The following is a 14,954-nucleotide window of genomic DNA, read 5'->3' on the forward strand; positions in this document are numbered from 1 at the left end:
GAAGCTAAACCATCTTCAAGCAAAATCAGAGTCCGGTTGTCTTTTGAACAAGCACCTTTGGGTGTCATTTCATTGAGCGCCACTACAGGAATACACATAACAGGACAAATAAACAGCTGTGAAGGAACTCCCAAAGCATTACTGTTTGCATGTTTATTTCATAATAAACGTCCCTGTGTATGGCTTCCCTGCGATCTTTCCTTTCCCCACATTGGAAGCATCACCCATTTCATCTCCCTCCCCTTCTTCCACCTGTTCCAGGAACACACCCACATTTCGAAGAGGATTGCGGGAGAAAGAAAAGTCCCAGGCGGCCAGAAACAGCCATCAAACCAGGTTATATCCAAAGGCGCTTCGCTCATTTCAGCCCAGCTCAATTTTCACCGCACCCATCATTCTCGGACCCCTAGAGCCCTTCCCCCCCACTGGCATCCCCTGCCGCTCTCGAGGAAACGTTCCACCATGAGGCGAACTAGGGCGTCCTTTAACCGTCGGTAGGGAGCAGGGCATGCGCAGAGAACCTTTGTCAGCCCTCGATGCCGAGCACGGGACAGGGGAGGTCGTGGTTGCCCTAAGAGAAGCTGTAGCCAAGAGCAGTAAATGGGGTGGGGTGGGGGGGCGCTTATAAGGGTTTCCCTCTCTAGGAAGCAAGACTCTTCGGCTGACAGAGTGAGGGAGACCAGGAGGGCGCGGGAAGTTTTGGCGGGAAGGATTTGCAGCTATTCTCCTCAGCCTCAGAAGCCCTGAGGGAGCGGAGCCCGCCCCCTTCAAACCCCCGTGAAACCGGGAATGGGGCGGGGCGACTGGGTCCGGGAGGCAGGTCCGCTGTGACCGAAGGCGGCCCCGGAGGGAGTTTTTTCCCCGTCGGGTTGCGCTTGAAGCCGGAAACCCAATGGAAGCCCAGGAGTCTACCGTTCAGGCGGGGAGCGGCTGCTCCGAGGCTGAGCGCTGGCGCTTCCGCAACTGCGTCTCCCGGGAGGCCGAGGGGCCCCGGGCGCTTTGCAGCCGGCTGCACCGGCTGTGCCGGGGGTGGCTGCGGCCCGAGCGGAGCAGCAAAGCCGAGATGCTGGACCTGGTGGTGCTGGAGCAGCTGCTGGCCCTGCTGCCCCCGGAGCTGTCGGGCTGGCTGAGGGAGTGCGGGGCGGAGAGCTGCGCCCAGGCGGTGGCCCTGGCCGAAGGCTGCCTCCTCGGCTCCGCAGCCGCCCCGGAACCCGGAAAGGGGCGGCAGGTGAGGCACTTTCACCTTTTTCTATGCCTCTTGTGTCTCTTCCTTGCACATAATCGCAGAGAAAAGACACGCAGACAAAACATGTGGGGATGGTGAAAATAGTCACAGACTGGGCAACCATAATTTAAAAGATAATCGCAATTCCCATTGGGTGATGGAGATGGGAGAGTGGGGGGAAAAAAATATAAAAACCCCACCTACTTTTGCTGCAAGTAAAAGGAGAGTATGGGAAAAATATTTTGAGAATCGCAATATTCTATTAATATGACTTTCTACTGAAGATAGAGCTAATCTCCATTGTTGTGTTTCTTGTCTGGACTACCTCGAAGGCGCATAGGAAATAAAGAAGCAATGAAATGTTCCACAAAAATGGCAGGTGTTTATCCAGAAATAACAGCAACCCACAAAGCAGGACTTCTCAGGTTCTCCCATTTTGACTTGGTTGCAAAACTACAATTGGAGAGAAAAAAAGTAATGCAAGAGAGCGAACATGGTTACAGTCATTTGAAAGTGGATCATAAAGCAGGCTATTATTTCAGTTGCAGGAGCCATATAGGGGGGAAATCTCAGCAGAGCACCAGGGACGAGATCAATCAAGTAATTCAAGAGAGCTTTTTTCCAGGAGGATCCAACTGGGGACATCTTGCCCGGTAAGTGGGTTTCTTGTGAAAAGTTCAAACTCTGAGCCACTTTGAAAACTAAATGCTGAGTCTGTGTGCATTTGAACCTGGTGTCTCCACAGAATGTTTCAGTGAGTCTCATTTAACTTTCAAAATTGTTCTGGGAGGAAAAACAAAGGACAATACTCAGGAGTCTTGTATTAGGAGGTTTAATTTATATATTGGAAAACTTTAATATTTCTTAACATGTTTCTAAAGATGTTGGAAAAGCAGTTATAAAGTAGAAGCCATAAAGCGAAACAATATGAATCCAACATATAGACCAATATATCCACTTAAAAGTAATTTATGGGAAGGACAAATTTCTCACATAAAAATCCCTAAAGCTGACAGATAAGATTGTTGGTCAAGTGAGTTGATATTTCCAGAGTCATTTTCAACATTTTGAAACAGACCAGGTAAAAAATTCTTAGTAGGTATACTCTGTTTTGTAACAAATTTGTATTTTGCTGAGCCAGGGAGATGATCCTCTGCCCAAAACCTCCTTGTGAGTTATTCCAGGCTGGGGGGGGTGGGATATGACCCCAGGGAGTATCATTCTACCATTTGGCTATATCTAAGCCATGTTTACAACAGCAGCATGACGGAGGTGGAGGGTGGCTTCCCAGCTTTAAGGACGTTGTGACCTGCATAACTTATGCCTGTCCTACAAGAAAGTGTCCATTTGATCTCCTGGAAAGCTCCATTTTCTGTTTGGAAATAAGAAAGAAAACAAAAGAGGATTATCTACTGATGAAGATGATGTTTCCTTTCCAGAGCAGTGTTCCCTTTGAAGAGGTGGCTATGGAATTCACAGAGGAGGAGTGGGCACTGCTGAATTCTGGCCAGAAAGCCTTGTGCAGGGAAGTCATGCTGGATGTTTCTACAAATGTAGCTTCACTAAGTAAGGACCCCTTTTGCTTTGGGTGCCATTCATTGGGAAAGGTGTTTTCAATAGGATATAAATGGGTAGCATAGCTGGACTAAATTGCATAACCTGTAAAACCTTTCTAACCTCAGGAAAATCAGAGTCAGACTGGTTAGTGTGTAATTAATATCCATCGAGGAACCACTGCCACCTTTTTGAGAGCTCCTTTAACTGTCTGGGGCCCCTGTATGACAAACTAGTCGAGGCACTTCATGGGCAATTTTGTCGAAGGTTGTCATCACAGAAACTCTTCTAGAACACAAGAAAGGCCTTGGCAGAAATGCTCACCATGGCTTTGTGAAAGGCCTTAGATGCTCCATGGAAATGCCTGGGCAGCTTGACCTACTAACAGCAAAACCTTAATCTGGTTCAGGGCTGAAAAATCCATTGGATACCCTTAGAGTCACCTGAATAACAATTTGCACCCACCCTCTCCTAGCTGTCACATAGCTGGTGCCAAACCTGATGGGCATATTTTTCATTGGGGAGACACCTCCCCACTTCTCATAAGTTCTAATGAGAATTTATGTTTTCTTTTGTTCTAAGCAGGTGATTGTGATTGGAATGGGCTAGAGAATAAGAAGGACAAGCAGCAGAGGTTATTGAAACGGCAAAGAGGAGTATGTGCAGTGAGCCATTCCTTCTCTTTTACTATACCTAAAATACTGCATAGGGACCATAAACCACAAAGGTCTGTAAAACATGACAGGGATTTCAGTCTAAGCAAAAAGATGAAACTATGCATGAACTGTGGAAAGAGCTTCAGTAGCAAGAGTAAACTTCATTGCCATCAGGGGAGCCACATAGATGAGAAGCTGTGTAAATGTCCAGAACGTGAAAAAAGCTTTTGTCAGAAAACACAGATGATTTGTCCTAAAAAAATCCACACAGGGCGCAGACCATATAATTGCCTGGAGTGTGGAAAGAGGTTTTTTGAGGACAGTGATCTTACTCAACACCAAATGATTCACACAACGGGTAAACCATATAAATGCTTGGAGTGTGGAAAGAACTTCACTCAGAAAGGAAAACTGAATTCTCATAAAAAAATCCACACTGGGGAGAGACCTTATAAATGCATGGAGTGTGGAAAAAGCTTTAACTGGAGCAAAGGTCTTATTCGTCATGAAAGGATCCACACTGGGGAGAAACCATATAAATGCATGGAGTGTGGAAAGAGCTTCATTCAGAAAGGAAAACTTAATTCTCATAAAAAGATCCACTCTGGGGAGAGACCGTATAAATGCATGGAATGTGGAAAGAGGTTTATTGAAAGCTGGCGCCTTACTTTCCATCAAAAGATACACAAGGGGGAAAAACCATATAAATGCTTGGAGTGTGGAAAAAGCTTCAACTGGAGAAATAATCTTATTCGTCATGAAAGGATCCACACTGGGGAGAAACCATATAAATGCTTGAAGTGTGGAAAAAGCTTCACTCAAACAGCTCATCTTAATTCTCATAAAAGCATCCACACTGGGGAGAAACCATATAAATGCTTAGAATGTGGGAAAAGTTTTAGTTATAGCAGAGTTCTAATACATCATGAAAGGATCCACACTGGGGAGAAACCATACAAGTGCATGGAGTGTGGAAAAAGCTTTAACTGGAGCAATAGTCTTATTCGTCATAAAAGGATCCACACTGGGGAGAGACCATATAAATGCACAGAGTGTGAAAAAAGCTTTGCTCAGACATCTCATCTGAATTCGCATAAAAGGATCCACACTGGGGAGAAACCATACAAGTGCATGGAATGTGGAAAAAGCTTTGCTCAAACAGTACATCTTAATTCTCATAAAAGGATCCACACAGAGAAGAAGCCATATAAATGCACAGTGTGTGGAGAAAGCTTTGCTCAAACAGCTCATCTTAATTCTCATAAAAGGATCCACAACAGTGGAAAAACCATATAAATGCTTGGATTGTGGAAAGAGCTTTATTAACAAATGGCACCTTACTTTTCACCAAAGGATGCATAGGGAGGAAAAACAGTATAAATACAGGGAGTGTGGAAAAAGCTTTCATTGGAACAGCGATATTATCCGTCATGAAAGGATTCACACTGGGGAGAGACCATATAAATGCTTAGAATGTGGGAAAAGGGTTTACTCAGAAAAGTGATCTTCTAAGTCATGAAAAAATCCATACAGGGGAGAAACCATTTCAATGTACAGAATGGAAAGAGCTTTGCTCAGAAAGGACAACTTAATTTTCATGACAATCCACACTGGGGAGAGGCCGTATAAATGCATGGAGTGTGGAAATTAACAAACTGCATCCTTGGCTTTCCTCCTAATTTACCTAAAAACCTCTATAAATTAGTATTCACATGATTTTATGAAATTTAGAAAGCTTTTCAACCTACAGAGTTATGTTAATTCCCACAAAATGGCCATAGTCTTTTCTTTCCTCTTAAGATTTTTCTAAATGTTTTCATTTTCATTTGTTATCTTGATCAGACCAAGGAGTGAGATCACATCCAGATAGGAAACTTTTTGAACAGTTGCCGAGGCAATTATTCCTCACTATTTCAGTTTCCCAACATACACTGCTCAAAAAAATAAAGGGAACACTTAACACAATGTAACTCCAAGTCAATCACACTTCTGTGAAATCAAACTGTCCACTTAGGTAGCAACACTGACAATCAATTTCACATGCTGTTGTGCAAATGGAGTAGACAACAGGTGGAAAGCATAGTCCGTTAGCAAGACATCCCCAATAAAGGAGTGGTTCTGCAGGTGGTGACAACAGACCACTTCTCAGTTCCTATGCTTTCTGGCTGATGGCTTGGTCACTTTTGAATGCTGGCGGTGCTTTCGCTCTAGTGGTAGCCTGAGACGGAGTGTACAACCACACAAGTGGCTCAGGTAGTGCAGCTCATCCAGGATGGCACATCAATGCGAGCTGTGGCAAGAAGGTTTGCTGTGTCAGCATAGTGTCCAGAGCATGGAGGTGCTACCAGAAGACAGGCCAGTACATCAGGAGACATGGAGGAGGCCATAGGAGGGCAACAACCCAGCATCAGGACCGCTACCTCCGCCTTTGTGCAAGGAGGGACAGGAGGAGCACTGCCAGAACCCTGCAAAATGACCTCCAGCGGGCCAAAAATGTGCATGTGGCTGCTCAAACATTCAGAAACAGACTCCATGAGGGTGGTATGAGGGCCCGATGTCCACAGGTAGGGGTTGTGCTTACAGCCCAACACCATGAAGGACGTTTGGCATTTGCCAGAGAACACCAATATTGGCAAATTCGCCACTGGCGCCCTGTGCTCTTCACAGATGAAAGCAGGTTCACACTGAGCACATGTGACAGACATGACAGGGTCTGGAGACGCCATGGAGAACCTGCTGCCTGCAACATCCTCCAGCATGACCGGTTTGGCAGTGGGTCAGTAATAGTGTGGGGTAGCATTTCTTTAGGGGTTGGACAGCCCTCTATGTGCTCATCAGAGGTAGCCTGACTGCCATTAGGTACCGAGATGAGATCCTCAGATCCCTTGTGAGACCATATGCTGGTGTGGTTGGCCCTGGGTTCCTCCTAATGTAAGACAATGCTAGACCTCATGTGGCTGGAGCGTGTCAGCAGTTCCTGCAAGATGAAGGTATTGATGCTATGGACTGGCCCGCCCGTTTCCCAGACCTGAATCCAATTGAGCACATTTGGGACGTCATGTCTTGCTCCATCCACCAATGCCACATTGCACCACAGACTGTCCAGGAATTGGGGGATGCTTTAGCCAGGTGTGGGAGTAGATCCCTCAAGAGAGCATCTGCCACCTCATCAGGAGCATGCCCAGGCATTGTAGGGAGGTCATACAGGCACGTGGAGGCCACACACGCTACTGAGCCTCATTTTGACTTGTTTTAAGGACATTACATCAAAGTTGGATCAGCCTGTAGTGTTTTTTTCCATTTTAATTTTGAGTGTAACTCCAAATCCAGACCTCCATGGGTTGTTAAATTTGATTTCCATTGATAATTTTTGTGTGATTTTGTTGTCAGCACATTCAACTATAATGAACAAACTAATAAGAATATTTCATTCAGATCTAGGATGTCTTATTTTTGTGTTCCCTTTATTTTTTTGAGCAGTGTATTTTGAGTAAGAAACATCTTATACTCTTAGAGTTTGGAACTTTAATAAACTCTTAATGAATTGATCTGCAATTATCCTACAATCTCCTGTGTATTCTTTTTTTACTATCATCCTGTGAACATGATCAACAATACTGAGCCTCATATTTGAGTCCCTCTAGGGCAGGGGTCGTCAACCTTTTGGACCTCGGGGACCACCAAACTCATAATTTTAAATCCCGTGGACCAGAGACCCTGGGAAAATACCCCCCCAAAAAGTCTGCAGGAAAATTCCTCACCCCGTTTTCCTACCGATTGATCATTCTTTATTCCGGATCGCAGGATACTGTCTCCAGCTCTGTTCTCAGGAGGAGAAAGAGAGAGATTTTTGGTTTCATGCAAGAAAAGCAGTAGAGGTCTTTCTCTCCCCCAAACTCCACCAGAAATGAGTCTGTGTGAGACTTGTCACGCCATGCAACCTCTTGGAGCAGGATGCCTTGCAGGGTGCCAAAGACTCATTTCTGGTAGAGTTTGGGGGAGAGAAAGAAAGATGTTTGCTACTTTCCTTGACTGCAGCCAAAAGCAGAAGAAGAAAGAAGCAGCCCGCTGGCCAGACGAGGCATGTGGGGTGAATGGGGCAAGTTCCCCCCACCACCCTTTCACCCCTCCCCTTACTACCTCATGTTCGCAATGCAAGCCTTGTGTTCCCATGGGCCGTTTGTGTTCCACACATCCTGCATTTGGGGGTGACATTTCTTTGTGGAACACCAAAATTTTCTCATGGACCACCAATGATCCCTGGCCCACTGGTTGGCAACCACTGCTCTAGGGGACAAACCTACTTCTGGAGGTTAATTTCTGGTGTTTTTTTTTTAATGTAACACAATCCCTTGAAACCAGATTAATTCTACATGAATCCACCAGCCTGGAATGATCAAGAACAAAGATGAACAAAAAGACTTCCAACAGAACAGAAATAGATGTAAAACAGAAAAGGTATAGGGGAGATTATTTTTTGTTGTTAGTTGTGAAGTTGCGTCCGATCCCTCACAATCCTATGGACAACGTTCCTCCAGACCTTCTTGTTCTGTCATCTTCTGGAGTCCATTTAAGCTCCCACCTAGTGCTTCAGTGACTCCATCCAGCCACCTCATTCTCTCTCATCCCATTCTATTGCCCTCAATCTTCTCCAGCATTAGGCTCTTTCAGGGATTCCTTCCTTCTCATTAGGTGGCCAAAGTATTTGAGTTTCATCTTCAGGATCTGGTCTTCTAAGAAGCAGTCAGGGTTGATCTCTAACTGACGGGTTGGATGGCCTTGTGGTCCAAGGGACTCGCAGGAGTCTTCTCCAGCACCAGAGTTGAAAGGCCTCAATTGTCAGGTTTCCAAGTGATGAAACCCATTCAAAAAGAAAACAAACTCCATCTTCCATAATAATTTCTTTTATTTAGAATAGCATCGAATTGGCAAGGTCTGTTGTAATTCCGGATCTGACACAACCTGGAATTACACCATATAATATTGCAAGTTAGAAACAACCCCTAAAAGTCATATTCTCCAATAGAAGTAAATCAACATTGCCTGGTGTCATAAATCTTCACCTTCAGGTCTCAGCAAGGTCAGCTTTTGTTCCCACAGGAAGAAACACCACCTAGCCTAAACGACTGTATCTCCATTTTGTGGTGACATTTCTCTACAGACCACAAAATTTTCTCGTGGACCACCAGTGGTCCCTGGCCCACTGGTTGGCGACCACTGATATAGACAACAGAGAGGAAAAATAAACTAGCCTGAAAGAATCCCAAACCATTTATTTCTTATATATTAATAATCTATATATCTAAAAGCAAAATACCACTGACGCATCATCACAAAATCTCCAGAACCGCAAAGCCTACAAACTTGAAATTTGGCACATGTTCTTCTTGGCTTCTAGGTGCTAAGAAAGGATTTTTCAAAATTACCATCAGAGCATTAGTATTTCCTATATTATTATTAACACACACTGATGCTAAGGAGTTTTACTCCCCCTCCCCCCTGAAAAGAAATTCCTCCAAATGCAAAACACAAGCAGAGTAGTTTCAGTTTTAGTTTCACAGAACCAAGCAGCTTTAGCACTGAACAGTTGGGCTAAGCCACACCCAGGCTCCTTGCTGTCTCCTGCTCACACTGCTAATACTGTTTCAGTTTCCAAACAGCCCTCAACTCTGACTTACTGACAGGACGCTAGCCAGATGACTACTGATGGATACTGGTAGGCAGAGACAGAATTTTTTCTCAAAGAACTAAGTCCGACCACATAGTTTTGTAGTGAAGAACGGGTATCAAACTAGTATATAAACAGATTTACTGGCTGGATGCCTGCCATAGGACTCTTTCCATCTCACTCCAAATTTTTCCATGTGTCTCATGAACGCATCCATATTTTCAAGAGGATTGCACATAAATGACCTCTGATCATATTAAGAGCAACTGTGTCTTCTTCGCTGACAATGTAAAGCTATTCAACACCACAGACAATACTGCTACCCTTCAAAAAGACCTTGACTATGTATCAGAATGGTCAAACAAATGGCAACTGCAAATCTCAACAAATAAATGCTCTGTCTTACATATTGGCAAAAAAAAATCAGAAAATAAAATACAGGCTGAATAGTCAAGACCTTGTTGATGATCCAAACTGTCAAGGATCTTGGAGTACTCATCTCTAATGATCTAAGTGCTAGAGCCCACTGTAACTACATAGCCAAAAAGTCATTAAGAGTTGTTAACCTAATCTTACATAGCTTTTTCTCTGGTAATATCACACTACTAACTAGAGCATACAAAACATTTGCTAGACCAATTCTCGAATACAGCTTATCAGTCTGGAACCCACATTACGTATCTGATATTAGCACAGTGAGAAAGTCCAGAAATATTTCACAAGAAGAGTTCTCCACTCCTCTACTCATTGCAGAATACCTTATGCCACCAGACTTGAAACTCTAGACCTAGAAAACCTACAACTACGCCGCCTTTGGTCCGATCTAAGTATAGTATATAAAATCATATATTGCAATGTCCTATCTGTCAATGAATACTTCAGCTTCAACCATAACAATAGAAGAGCAAACAATAGGTACAAACTCAAGGTAAACCGCACCAAACTTGATTGCGGGAAATACGACTTCAGCAACAGAGTGGTCAGTGTCTGGAATACTCTACTGACTCTGTGGTTTCATCCCCAAACCCCAAAAACTTTAACCTTAGACTGTCTACTATTGACCTCCCTCACCCCTTTCCTAAGAGGTCTGTAGGGGGCGTGCATAAGCGCACCAACATGCCTCCCGTCCCTGTCCTATTGTTTCTTTTTTTTTTCTTATATGTATCCATGTATTCATAACTATGTTTTTACTTATACCTATTATCTTGTAAGCAATCGACAAACCAAATTAAAGAAAAGAAAAAGAAATCCCAGGTGTCCAGAAGCAGCAATCCAACCAGGTTTCATTCCAAGTAGCTTCGCTCATTGCAGCTCCGCTCAATCTCCACCACAGACATCATTCCCGACCCGTCCCGCTCCCGACTAAACAATACCGCGGCAACTGAGTTCGGGCGACTAACCGGCAACATGGAACAGGGCATGCGCAGAGCACCTTTGAAGCCGAGCAGAGGACCAGAAAGGCCGTAGTGGCTTTAGGAGACGCTCTAGGCAGGAGCAACAAACGAGGGAGTCTAATAGGGCTTTGTCCCTCTAGGATGCAGCCGGGAGGAGAAGGGAACCTGTTGGAGGGAGCGACTTGCAGGTGCTCTTCTCTGCCTCAGAAGCCCTGAGGGGGCGGAGCCACGCCTACTTCTCCTCCCTGAACCCGGGAAAGGGGCGGAGTGAGGGGGCAGGTCCGTCGTGACCGAAGGCGGCCCCGGAGGCAGCTTACCTCTCTGTCAGGGCTGCCCTGAAGCCGAAGACGGAATGGAGGCCCGAGGGTCTCCCCTACAGGCGGGGAGCGGCCTCCCCGAGGGTCCCCGCAGCTCCGAGGCTGAGCGCTGGCGCTTCCGCAGCTGCGTCTCCCGGGAGGCCGAGGGGCCCCGGGCGCTTTGCAGCCGCCTGCACCGGCTGTGCCGGGGGTGGCTGCGGCCCGAGCGGAGCAGCAAAGCCGAGATGCTGGACCTGGTGGTGCTGGAGCAGCTGCTGGCCCTGCTGCCCCCGGAGCTGTCGGGCTGGCTGAGGGAATGCGGGGCGGAGAGCTGCGCCCAGGCGGTGGCCCTGGCCGAAGGCTGCCTCCTCGGCCCCGCAGCTGCCCCGGAGCCCGGAAAGGGGCGGCAGGTGAGGCACTTTCATCCTCTTCTACGCCTCGTTTCTCTTCCTTGCACATAATCGCAGAGAAAAGACATCCAAACAAACACGTGTTGGGATATAAATAGTAAATAGAATGTGGGAATAACATTGTGGGACCTTATTCCCGCGTTCTATTTTCCCTCATACTTTGCCGTGGACTGGACAGCCATAATGCAAAAGATATCTCAGTTTCCCCATCGGGGCGGGTGAGGAGAACCTGCCATTTAAAACCCTCCCTACTTTTCCAGGGAGTACAAGGAGAGGATCTAAAAATATTTTATTAATGTGGTCTTGCACTAAAGAGAGAGCTAATATGCATTGTGGGGCTTGTCTGGTCTACCTGGAAGGGCTGGTAAATGTTTCCTAAAGTCAGGATCCTCCTCACCGAAGGCTGCCTGTTCGGCACCAGAGAGGCCCCTGAGCGGCAGGTGAGGGACTTTCATCCTCTTCTACTTGTCTTGTGTCTCTTCCTTGCTGATAATTGCAGAGAAAAGACATCCAAGCAACATGTGTTGGGATATAAATAGTAAATAGTATGTGGGAATAACTTTGCAGGATGGGGAAAAGTCATAGACTGGACAGCCATAATTTAAAAGATAGAATATTTTATTGGCCAAGTGTGATTGGATACACAAGGAATTTGTAAATACTCTCAGTATACATAAAGAAAAGGTACATTGGTTAAGAATCAAGAATCAACACTTAATGATAGTCATAGGGTACAATCAACAATCAAATCATACTAGGAAACAGTCAAGTGGGAGGGGATGGGTGATAAGGAGTGGTGAGAAGATTAACAGTAATAGTAGTGCACACTTTGTAAACAGTTGATCAGTGTTGAGGGAATTATTTGTTTAGCAGAGTGATGGCCTTTGGGAAAAAAACTGTCCTTGTGTCTAGTTGTTCTGGTGTGCAGTGCTCTATAGCATCGTTTTGAGGGAAGGAGTTGAAGCAGTCAACTAGGATGGGATGTGAGGGGTCTGTAAATATTTTCACAGCCCTCTTTTTGACTCGTGCAGTATACAGGTCCTCAATTGAAGGCAGGTGGGTAGTAACTGTTTTTTCTGAAGTCCTAATTATCCTCTGAAGTCTGTGTCTATCCTGTTGGGTTTCAGGTGGAGGGGTGGGGAGAAAATGATAAAAACCCCTCCTATTTTTGCTGCAAGTAAAAGGAGAGGATGGGAAAAATATTTTGAGGATTGCAATATTCTATTAATGTGACTTTGTAATGACGATAGAGCTCATCTCATTGTTGTGGTCCTCCTTGAAGACCTGATAAATGGTTTCCCCCGGTTGGGATTCCCAGGCTGGATTGGACTCTTTCCCCAATCCCGAATCCAACAATAGCTCTCCCCAAATACCCCATCCACTTACAAAAGCATATCTAAGTTGGAACATCCCTGTTTTATGGTCCTCTTTGAAATTTTGGTTAGTATCATTATTGCTGAACTTAAGACAAGTGAACTCTCCTTCTCATGAACAGGACCTCTTAACCAAGCTGGATGTTGGAAAGTTATATTTCTCCTAAATAATATTTCTGGCAAGAAGCAGGAAACAAGGAAGCATAGGTATTTCACACAGGTGCAAATTAGGACAGGTAGTCCTCGACTTACAACCATTTGTTTAGTGACCATTCAAAGTAAAACAGCACTGAGACTAGTAACTTATGACTAGGGGTGGGATTCAACTGGTATTACTACCGGTTCAGTGATTACGTTTTGCGCCCACACGTCAATCAACCTTAGGCTGTACCGCCCGGACAGCTGAAAAGCGCTGCACACAAGTGCATGTTTGAAAAGCCTCTTTTTTCCTTTTTTTTTTCAACCTCAGCTGTGCCGCGCAAAGCAGCCGAGGTGTCAGCTGGTGCTCCATTCAAAACCCAAGAAAGAAATACTTAGACTCCTTTAATCAGAGAAAAGATATCTTTTACTGGAAACCGAGTGGTAGCAACAAAAGAATTCTGAATCTGAGAAAATGGGCACGTAAATCACATATACAAAGTAATGGCAACGTTCCCACCCCCAATAGTTCAATTGGCTCATCCATTTGAAAGTTGTGTATATCATCATGTGGGCATCTCCAGGTGGTGATGAAGCTTCTGTCCGTTGACCTTGACATAGTTTGATAAAGGGTTGCAAGCTGCGCATAGGATAGAAACCTAAGCAAGAATGTACCCCCCCACCCCCCCAGCTTATACAGTTCTGGTTTGTAACACTTCCAGCTCACTTCCCATAACCATTCCCCCCTCCTCTCCCCGTTACTTATGACAGCCGAAAGATGCAAAGCAAAGGGAGAAAAATCTTGAAGGAAAAATCTTGAAGGCTGACATGAGGTTTAAAAAGCAAGAAATAAAGGACAGGTAAGAGCCTGGGCAGGCGGGTGGGCCAAACAGCAACAAACACAGAACCGGTGCAGTGTCTGCTGTTCTTCAGAGCTACCGGCTCTATAGAATCGGGCAGAACTGATAGCCTCTCACCCCTGTTTATGACCATTTTTCACATTTACATTTTTCACATTTCACATTGCAGCATCGCCATGGTCACATGATCAGAATTCAAATGCTTGGTACTTGTCCCATATTTATAATGGTTGCCATATCCCTGGATTATGTGATTGACATTTGTGACCTTCTGTCAAACAAAGCCAATGGGGAAGCCAGACTCACTAAACAACCGCATTATTAACTTAACAACTGCAGTGATTCACTTAACAACTGTGGAAAGAAAGATCATAAATTGAGGGAAAACTCACTTAACTGTTTAAGCAATAGAAATTTTGGGCTCAAATGTGGTGACAAGTCAAGGACTATCTGTATAAAGAATGAACAGAGGATCATAAAAAGTTAAGAAATAATACATGAAAATAGTGTTTAGGTGGATCAAAGAGTGCTTAACTTGCATATTTCAAAACCTAGTTTTGATCTTATGAGACAAAAACATTGAAAACCCTTTTTTTCCCCCTCAAGCTTTTTGACTCTATTGTGTGCAGACACCCTAAAACAGCAGTCAACTGGTGGTCCATGGACCAATTTTGGTGGTCCGCTGAAAGATTATTTGCATTTTTTATATTGCACTAAATCAGGGGTCCTCAAACTACAGATACGTGCAATGAACATTTGTGTTGCTGCAGAGAGTCTCTCCCTTTGGGGTGTTTTTCTGTGGGTCAGAGGGGGGCAGAAATTCCAACTTGGGGTCTGTTTCAGCCTCCTGGTGTGGGGCTTTGGGTGAAGGCTGGAGGGAAGCGCCACTGATGGTGAAGAGCCGGAGGGCCTCGTTCCAGTGGGACTGCATCATGGCCAGGAACTGGCTGACCATCTCAGCCCGCCAAGCTTCCAGGTGCTGATACCTGGCCTTGCATTCCCACAGGTCTTCCCTCTGCTTGGAAAGCCTCTGCTCCTAGTCCTCAGTGAGGTGTTTCTGCTGAGCCTCCTTTTCAGTCAGATCCAATTTGAACAGAGCCAGCTGTTTGGCCAACTCTTCCCTTGGCGGCTTTTTAGCTCTAACAACTGCATCCCATTGGGCCTCTAAGGAGCCCGGGCAGGCAGGTGAGGTTTGGCTGGGAGGGGAGGGGTGAGTAGAGGCCAGTGAGGTGCCCCTCAACATGAGTTACATTGAGTTGGCCACGCCCTCCCAGTCACATAACCACCTAGCCACAACCATCCAGCCGGTCATTAGGCAGATCACATTAGTGGTCTGCAGGATTTAAAATTATGAATTTAGTGGTTCCTGAGGTCCCAAAG

General features: G+C 45.3%; 3 protein-coding genes and 1 long non-coding RNA gene across 5 annotated transcripts in view; 3 read left to right on the forward strand and 1 right to left on the reverse strand.

Annotated features, from left to right (window-relative positions):
• Nucleotides 1-1,923, forward strand: LOC148126663 (zinc finger and SCAN domain-containing protein 32-like). Its single transcript, XM_087928461.1, has 2 exons — nt 1-1,228; nt 1,768-1,923. Exons 1-2 carry the CDS (start codon nt 893-895, stop codon nt 1,921-1,923), a joined length of 492 nt encoding a protein of 163 aa, XP_087784587.1. The 5' UTR covers nt 1-892.
• LOC148126664 (uncharacterized) lies at nt 1,588-10,713 on the reverse strand. The gene is made up of 2 exons (XR_015742499.1): nt 10,504-10,713; nt 1,588-2,008 (listed from the first exon to the last, which is right to left on the reverse strand). It is a non-coding gene; the product is annotated as an uncharacterized LOC148126664 (long non-coding RNA).
• LOC148126665 (uncharacterized) lies at nt 3,750-6,993 on the forward strand. The gene has a single exon (XM_087928430.1). The coding sequence runs from the start codon at nt 3,778-3,780 to the stop codon at nt 4,729-4,731; it is 954 nt and encodes a 317-aa protein (XP_087784556.1). The 5' UTR covers nt 3,750-3,777; the 3' UTR covers nt 4,732-6,993.
• LOC148126666 (uncharacterized) overlaps nt 10,585-14,954 on the forward strand; it is a 9,938-nt gene continuing 5,568 nt past the window's right edge. Inside the window, exon 1 of one of the 2 annotated variants that reach the window (XM_087928031.1) lies at nt 10,585-11,203. In XM_087928031.1, the coding sequence (XP_087784157.1) occupies nt 10,850-11,203 (354 nt within the window). In that variant the 5' untranslated portion in view covers nt 10,585-10,849. The remainder of the gene's footprint in view (nt 11,204-14,954) is intronic. The other variant, XM_087928033.1, reaches the window with a different exon arrangement.

Source organism: Pseudonaja textilis, chromosome 2 (assembly GCF_049901715.1).
Source record: "Pseudonaja textilis isolate UNSWEBS1 chromosome 2, rPseTex1.2, whole genome shotgun sequence".
Taxonomy (NCBI): domain Eukaryota; kingdom Metazoa; phylum Chordata; class Lepidosauria; order Squamata; family Elapidae; genus Pseudonaja; species Pseudonaja textilis.

What these genes read in the sequence shown, in the direction of transcription:
- LOC148126663 (XM_087928461.1), top strand. Translation starts at nt 893, where the DNA reads ATGGAAGCCCAGGAGTCTACCGTTCAGGCGGGGAGCGGCTGCTCCGAG. An exon ending in AACCCGGAAAGGGGCGGCAG is followed by an intron (nt 1,229 to 1,767) that starts GTGAGGCACTTT and finishes CTATTATTTCAG; the next exon opens with TTGCAGGAGCCATATAGGGG.
- LOC148126665 (XM_087928430.1), top strand. Translation starts at nt 3,778, where the DNA reads ATGATTCACACAACGGGTAAACCATATAAATGCTTGGAGTGTGGAAAG.